This window comes from Palaemon carinicauda, chromosome 2, assembly GCF_036898095.1.
Source record: "Palaemon carinicauda isolate YSFRI2023 chromosome 2, ASM3689809v2, whole genome shotgun sequence".
In the NCBI taxonomy this organism is placed as follows: Eukaryota; Metazoa; Arthropoda; class Malacostraca; order Decapoda; family Palaemonidae; genus Palaemon; species Palaemon carinicauda.
In genome coordinates this window covers 138,901,152-138,909,830 of record NC_090726.1, presented here as the reverse complement: position 1 = coordinate 138,909,830, position 8,679 = coordinate 138,901,152, and the positions used below count along the sequence as shown (strand labels likewise).

Here is an 8,679-nt window from a genome sequence, read left to right as displayed (position 1 = left end):
TATCGCCTAAAGCCTGAATAGCACGCAAAACAACTGACATATCAGGCGGAGGGCACACAGTAGGTTCGGGGGTAGCCACTACAGGGGTAGGAAAAGGTAGGGGATCATGAGGTGAGGAAAACAGTGAAGAGTGAGAAGAACTCCTCCTAACTCTACCTCTCTCTAACTTAGTTGAATATTTTAAAAGACGGACAAATTCCAATTCCGAAAGTCCGGCGCATTCCTCACATCGATTTTCTAACTGACAGGGCCTGTCCCTACAGTCAGAACAAGCGGTGTGAGGATCTACCGAGGCCTTCGGAATACGCCTATTGCAAGACCTACATCGTCTATGGGAGGGGGCTTGCGAAATGTCAGACATCTTGTAATCCAAAGAGTTAGCCAAAGGGGGTTCCAAAAACAAGCAAAAATCGTTAACCGTTATATCAGGACTATATAAAAGCTATCTAGCTAATATAAGAAGGTTTCCAGTAAAGCGACAGCCGTTAATCTGAGAGAATACTTCACCAAATATCCGTGAATAAACTCGAAGACCATAAGCGTATCCCAGAACGTCTTGCCGGAAGCACGACAGAGGAATAATTGAGGAGGTGTCAACAAGAAGTACTTGAGTACCTGGCCACAGGTGGCGCTGGTAAGTACACCCCCTTCTAGTATTGTGATAGCTGGCGTATCCCTCCATAGAATTCTGTCGGGCAACGGAGTTGACAGCTACATGATTATCGGGTAAGTATATTCAAAAATTTATTTTATTAATAAAAATAACATATATATATAAATATATATATATATATATATATATATATATATATATATATACTGTATATAACTACTCCTTCAGCTAAGTCAGTAAGTCTATTATCAGCTACAGATGACAACTTGCACAGCAAAATTTGTAGATTTTCATAGATCCATACAAAATATTTCAAATAATTTTTGAAGGAACTTCAACCTTTGCAACCTGCCTGCACAAGCTGTGTATACTATTCAAATGTTTGTTCTTTTCACATGAATATAGGGTATTCTTGATATATACTTGTGAAAATTAACCTTTTACGAGTTACTTGGAATATCTAATCAGTACTTAAAATGCCAAGGGGTGTAGAGAAACTTCTTAACTTCTGTATTCTTTAAAACATCAAAAATATTACAGGGTCTATATCTAAGGCAATTAACTTTCCACATGAACAAAGTAATCAAAATTGTCACACTGCAAAAATATTCAATGGACTTTAGCAAGCAATAAAAGGGGACTAAAAATGATTAGACTAATGGTAATGAAACCATTTAAGCATGGAAAAAAGATTAATATTTAAACATCATTAATCTACATTAATTTCACCAACTGTGAGCAACACGCAACGACAGTACTTCACATAAAAGGTGCTAGTGGGCTATAAGAAAGAAACAAGATAGGGATTATCTAAAAGAATTTAAAAACACAAACCTTCATTTTTTCAAGTTCCTCCTCAGTACGTGCTAACTGCTTCATGAGGTCCACCATTGGTCCAGTTGAGGAAAGAGAGGATTGACTCTCTTCCTCTGCATCCTTTAGTTAAATTGTTTGATTTCAAAATGAAAAAAAAAAAAATACATATCAATATTGAAAACAGGTTTACTTTGTCCAATGTAAAACTGGTTATCTGCAATGACTCACATTCATTAAGTTTTTTACGATAAATGCTTTAGTCTTCATGGTTGACTTCGAAAGTTACCTAATGTTAAAGGAAATAAATATTTTTTTTTATTTACCTTGAAATGCAGTAGTTAAGTGATACTAAAATGTGAAAATTTTACTTTAATAAATAACAATCCTAATTACATGCAATTCTAGTTACATGCATAACTAATTTCAAATATACGAAACAACATTCTCAATAACACTTTTTGTACACTGGATATGGGTAAAATATATATTTCTTTACCTGATCATCATCAGCTTGCAACTTAGCTGCTTGCTGACCTTTGAGAAACATTTGTAAGTACATTTTTTGATGACGAAGCTCAGCTTCAGTAAGTTCGTCCTTCAGTTTAGTCATTTCCCTTTCCAACTCACGAATTTTATCTTGGCTTCTATCATACAGTGGTCGAAGTTCAAAGTATCTGAAATTAATTTGGTCTTAACTGAAAAAAAAAACTTAAAATCAAATCAAATGACCTTACAATATTGCATAAACTTCTCATTAGGATTTTATTTACTTTTATGTAGAGGACAACCAGTTACTAACTCACTTGAGATTAGCATCACTCAGCTTCGAGAGTAAGGCTTCGACCCGATCATTGTGTTTTTCTTTAAGTTCGTGATATTCATCCATGTGGTTCCTCTTGAGCTGATCTTCTCGGCGCTCGTACTCCTCTCGCATCCTAGCTTCTGTCTCCTCCACGGCTGCCCAAGGATCCACCTCCTCTTCATCATCTTCCTCCTCGTCGGTTCGTCGACCTCTATGAGAATTTTGACTAGCCTCGAATGGATCCTGTGGAAACATTGTGCTTTCAACAGACCACTTATACTCAAAATATGTTAGTGTAAAGTATTCAAGGGATTATTTATAAAAAAAAAAAAAAAAATTGTACAGTTAGTACGTGGGCATAGACTATTAAGCAAATATCAATTGAAAAAAAAAAGAAAAAAATGTCCATGAAAAATTGGCAATTCTAATGATCATGATCACTATCCTTGTTTAGGAATATTTCCCGTGAACACAAAACAGAAATTAATAGGTCTAGAGTTCTGATTTTGCTTAAAACCCCACCAAATAAACACACAACCCATGAACTATAACTGAAAAAATTGAAGTTTAAAGATAAGAATTGATATTCTGAATATTACTTTAAATAAAATTCTGGGTATTAAAACAAATATTCAGAAAGAGACTTTCACTTACTAATCCAATTTCGTTATTTTCATGTGGATTATTTTTCGGGAATTCAACAAAATTCCTATGTAAAGCTCCTGTATCATATACTAGTCAACAGAATCTTTATTCAGAGCTTCTGTTACAAGTCTCTTCTGTGAATTAAGTTAGATTATTTTGGAGCTGGTACGAAGCCTCAATTTTGAGAAGGAAATTTTAATACCAACTTTAGCTTTGAAAAAAATGTGGAAGGTGAAGTTCTTTCTAAACAGTTTGGCAAGTATCAGTATTAATAAACTACGGATATTTGCCAAACTGTATAGAAAGAACTTAATCTGCATTAGTATGAAAAGTCTGCAAGAAATTATTTCCCAGAACCCCATTCAAGAAATAGATCTTACAATGCAGTGTAGGTTACAATATGCAGTTTATAAATAGCCTTTTTTTAATTATTGCGACTATATATATGGTACTTCTTACCTCATAATCTACCAAGGTATATAGCGGGCAGATACAGCATCAAGTTGAATGGAAAAGTAAGATGAATACCACTGGCACAGTAACAGAACTTAAAAGCTCTTCTCTGTGTCAACATCTTAAATCCTTTAAATTATATTTAATATATATATATATATATATATATATATATATATATATATATATATATATATATATATAATATTTTGTAGGGACGACCTTGATTCGCAACCAATTGTGCAAGGATTCTTTTGAAGGCCACATTAATCAGCACTAGCAGGACAAAAACTCGAATTTAAACTACATTCAACGGAAAAAGTAACCAAAAAAATTATTGCATGTCAAAACCAATATAAATTAAATTTCAATTCCTCTCATAAGACAAAGAGACAAATGTTGAGGATAAAATCACAAAACTACAATTTACACAAGAAACTTGTGTCACCAATAAACTCATTGTTCTGGTTAACTAGAATTTAAAGGATAATTATCAATGATGTATGCTTATATAGTGCTTACATTTATTTAAAAATCATTTACATCAACTAAAACCATACGGGTCATTATTTATTGTACAATATTTACATTAAAATTTAGTAGGCCTACCCAAAGACCAAGAACACACAATCAAGGTCATGCTTACATTTTATTTAAAACATTCCATACCCCATTAAGTTATGCTTCTACTAACCCTTGAAGAAAGACAAGGTGATGTGAGGTCATCATAATGACCAGAATCGGCTAGAGAACGAGTAAGGTCAACAGATCCTTCTGTGGTCTCTGCAACTGAGCCCCCAGCAGGAGATGCTACTGATAGATGGGAGGTAGTGGCTTCTGAAGCACCTGAAAAACCATAATATAATTAAGATACAAGTATGAGTACTTTGTTACAGTTTCAAAACAATAATTTTTGTGTATGTCAAGACGAAAATGAGGAAATATTCTTAAATCAAACTTTTGCCTCTTTATTAACAAAAGATTTAAACAAAGTGTAAACAAAGATAGTATAGTATAACAAGAGAGGTAACAGCTGAATGTTTAAATGGTATATTAGATTAAAAGAACAGCTTCTCATAAGCCCTGCTATGAATGTGGATGTCATATGATTCAAGTAATAGAAGTTTTTGGCAGGCACAACAACTTCAATTTCTTCTCTAACTACCGGAATCCAGACATGGATGGATTATTCTATCTTCGATTGTCTTCTTGCCATTGTGGCTAAGATACAAGCTGATGATAGAAGAGCCTCTTAGTTTTTATTGGTGATTTCAATGCTCCCCATAGGGAGTGGTTAAATTATGTTTCTCTTACTGATCGCCATGGCTTAAGAGCTTTGGACTTTGCCTCTGAATTAGGCTGTGAGCAAATCATAAGTGAAGCTACTTAAGTCTGGGAACTGCTTGGACTTGGTGTATACAGACTCCCCTGATGTTATAAAAAGTAGCCTAAGATTGGCTCTCCAGTTGGGGCATCTGATCATGCCTTGATTTAATTAGTAGTGAAGACTGGGCAGCCTGTTCTTGATGCATTATACTTGTGTAAGATTTATATAAAACCTCAAGCAGACTGGAATGGCATTTTGAGTGATCCTGAGAGCTTGAATTAATCACAATTGTATAATAGTGTTTGAGCCTTTACTTCCTTTGAATGAGAATCTAGCCTACATAAATGGTAGGCATATCCCTTCTCCTGTGCTAGGGTAATGAGTGAAAGAAACCTTGGTTCAATGATGATGGCAGACGTGCTTATTTGGAGAAGCAGGAGGCCTATCATTTTTGAAACTATCAAATCAGACTACTTGGAATAACTATACTTAGCTTAGAGCTTTTGCCGAGTGTTTATGCTTCAACTGAAAAGGACTACATTTTAACCATAAAATAAAACCTTTCTGATACAACTCGGGAACGTAAGTGGTGGATTACCCTTAAATCTGTTCTCTTTGGATATGACGTATGTTCCTCCTTTACTTAACCAAATGGCTATCACTCGCTATCCAAAGGAAAAGGCAACCTTGATGTATTTGACAGTAAGCGGAGTAATGAGAAATTTTATCTTCCTCAATCCTGTTTTACCGAGGCTAAACTAGTTTAGCTTTTCGATCTCACGAAATTAAAACTCTTGATGGACCTTGAAGCTTATGGAGGTGTAGACCCAAATGGTGTTTTTCCTTTTTTTCTTTTTTTTTTTTTTTTCTTTTATAAGGACTGCAGATTTCTTAGCTCCTACATTCTAAGTTATTTTCTGCAAGTTAGCAAGAAGAGGTTCTTTAAGCAACTGTTGTAGAATTGGTAACATTACTCCATTATATACATGTTTTTGTGATAGCTCGAGTCCAACTGATTACGGCCCAATTCCCATAACTCCCATATCTAAAATTATTTAGTCTTTTGGCAAAACGTCCACATAGGTTTGCTGAAGGAAATCATCTGATCCCTAGTTTGCCCTTCTTACAATCTACAATGTTGTACAGAAATCCCGATTGAGGTCAGGAAGTTCATGAGGCCCTTGTTTTCAGACTCAAACACTTAGGAATGGGTGGGTCTATTCGTAACATCATTATTGCATTTTTTAATAACAATGTAGAGTTGTTGTTGTTGGATACCATAGTAAATATAGGCAAGTGGTATCTAGTGTTCCTCAGGGTAACATTCTTGCTCCATTATTTTTTCATACTATATGCACATGACTTAGTTTGGCCTAGAAAACAAACTTGTTGCATATGCAGATGATGCTAATCTCTGGCACCAATTCTATCTCCTGAATGTAGATCTGGGGTGGCTGAATCCCTTAATAAACATCTAGCTAAAATTGATGCATGGTTCAAATTTTTGGCTATGACGTCGAGTTCTAAGACTCAAAAGTATGATTTCAAGTAGGTCGAGGACAGTGGCTCCTCAACATCCAGATCTCAGCATTGATAAGGTTTCTTTAGCTCTGTAGGACTTAAAATGGTGTGATTCTTGACAGCAAATTTACTTTTGAGAAAAACATTGTCTGTTTACTTTTCAATCCCACAAAAAATTGCCGTATTTGCAAGATTTTTCGTGTTCAATCTATTCTGAAGAAGTGTTGTAAATCTTCTACCCTATAATATTTCAAGTAATGTTCTCCTGTCTGGTCTTCAGCTGCTGAATTTCATCTTAATTTGTTGGACAGAAACTTACAGTCTATTCAATATCTTATACCTAATATAGATATTGTATTAATCTCTGGCACCATCATTTAATTAGTTCGTTACGCATGTTCCATAAGATCTTTCATAATTCTGATCATACTTTGCATTCAGATCTTCCCGGACAGTACCATCCTGTTCATAATACTACGTATGCAGTTAATTCTAATAGTTATACCCTCTCCATCATAAGGTTCAATACTACACATTCTATTAAGTTTTATCCCGGCTGTGACCAAGTTGTGGAATGATCTTCCTAATCAGGCAGGCCTAGTTGAATCGGTGGAACTACAATAGTTCAACCTTGCAGAGAATGCTTTATGTTGAGCAAGATCACAATTTTGTTTATAGTTTATGCATGAAAGATCTGTTCTAATGTTGTTGTTGCTCAAAATATTTTAATTGTTCATTACTAACTCTTGTACTTTATTTCCATAGTTCCTTTCCTCGCCGGGCTATTTTCCCCTGTTGGAAGTCACAAAACGTTTACACTACATCCAGTTTAATCGGTAATCTATAGTAAGAATAAGGCTGGTGCAGCATCTTCACAATAAAAAATAAACTTTCTTCATATGACAGTTAACTATACAATTACGCGAGTTAAAATATGCTCCCTGATTTTGAACACCAAAGTGAAGCTCACAGACATGACTAACAGAATGAAACCGGATTGAGCTTACCATTGTTCAGGTTATCCATCAATCGGCTCAGTTCAGGTTCACTGCCCTCTGAAGGTGTGGAAGATGTTTTTGGCGTTGGAGTAGAATGCATTGCCATGGATCCGGACGCCTGGTGTCTTCTTTCTCCTGTGTCACCATTGGGTATGGTAACTTGGGCGTTATTTCCGTCTTTTGCACCAGCACACTGTATAGTGCATAGGATTATTACTGTTAGCACAAAGCATGAAACGTTAAATAACACCAAGCTTGTCTTGTACAGATAAAAAAAAAACTGCAGAATGAAATATCAATTCAATGGTTATATGAACTTAATTTTGTAAGAAATTTGCACGAAACATTAATTCACAAAATACCCGAGGAATAATAGAATACTAGAACCACCTGAACACAAAACTGCTGAACAAAGAATCCTTTTAAACACGGTGATGTTAACCAAACTGTTAATATTCTAAGTATATAACATTAATCAAGAATTCATAATTAATTTTAAATATACCTCATCCTGTTGAGTGCGAGCTTTGATCAGTCTGAGTTCCACCAATTCGCGTGTGAGGCGACCGATTTCAGAATCTCTGTCTTGTACTTCTCGACGAGCTTCTGCTAACAGACTCTGGAGGGAGGAAGAGGCATAAAAAATTGTTACTTCATTATCATAACACAGATTAAGTTATTATGGACATACTATTTTTAGTATGATTTTTAATTTAAATTGTATGCACTGTATATTGTGCTTATTTTAATTGTCTTGATGTCTGTATCTAGTGCACTTTGAATGATTTTACTGCAAATTTGTGCATAAAGTCTACAATATGTTTTAAGAATTACTATATTTGAGTGTGTAAATATACACTAACATACAGTAGCTGAACTATGTACAATGAATGCGAGGGAACAAAAGATTTAGTAACATAGTAAAGGATAAACTCGACATTTATTTGGCCACAAGTCTTACCAAACTTAGTATTAAAAGACGTCAATGATTTCCTAGGCTTAGTAACATGGCAAGAGCTAAATAACAGAAAATTTACTTAGTAATAATTACTATTCGTCGCAGCGTTTTTAATATCCACTTTTCATACATTTAGTGAAGCAACGTTACATTCGTGCAGGCGACACAAACGAAAATATCTCACTGACAGCATAAAACGAACGTGTTTTCATTAAACCCAGCTAGTGGATATTTTTTCCATATAAATACCCAAATAAAAAAAAAAAATTGTGACGTAGGGCATGGTCTTGCTTAGCCTCCCAAAGCAGACCAAAGATAAATTAAAATCTTTCCAAAATTGAAAGTGACAGGAGGCTCTAACATCATATCTACACCAAGGATCAACAACTGCTACCTACAAAAAGTTTTACACGAAGCCCTTCAAGCGTTGGGAGGTGAGCAAGACGAGGCAAGGTCGTTGCCACTGATACAAGAGCATTAGATGTGCTCCAGGTGCAATGTTGGGTTTTGGGGGATTACACTAATAAGATTGTAACAAGAACGTTA

General features: G+C 35.1%; 1 protein-coding gene across 10 annotated transcripts in view; it reads right to left on the bottom strand.

The window, feature by feature from the left end:
• qtc (quick-to-court) overlaps positions 1-8,679 on the bottom strand; it is a 468,283-nt gene that overhangs the window by 32,021 nt on the left and 427,583 nt on the right. For all 10 annotated transcript variants that reach the window (XM_068358481.1, XM_068358505.1, XM_068358470.1 and 7 more), the window contains 6 exons: positions 7,681-7,794; positions 7,185-7,368; positions 4,024-4,175; positions 2,233-2,474; positions 1,926-2,103; positions 1,448-1,549 (listed from right to left, as the gene is read on the bottom strand). In XM_068358481.1, the coding sequence (XP_068214582.1) occupies positions 1,448-1,549; positions 1,926-2,103; positions 2,233-2,474; positions 4,024-4,175; positions 7,185-7,368; positions 7,681-7,794 (972 nt within the window). The remainder of the gene's footprint in view (positions 1-1,447; positions 1,550-1,925; positions 2,104-2,232; positions 2,475-4,023; positions 4,176-7,184; positions 7,369-7,680; positions 7,795-8,679) is intronic.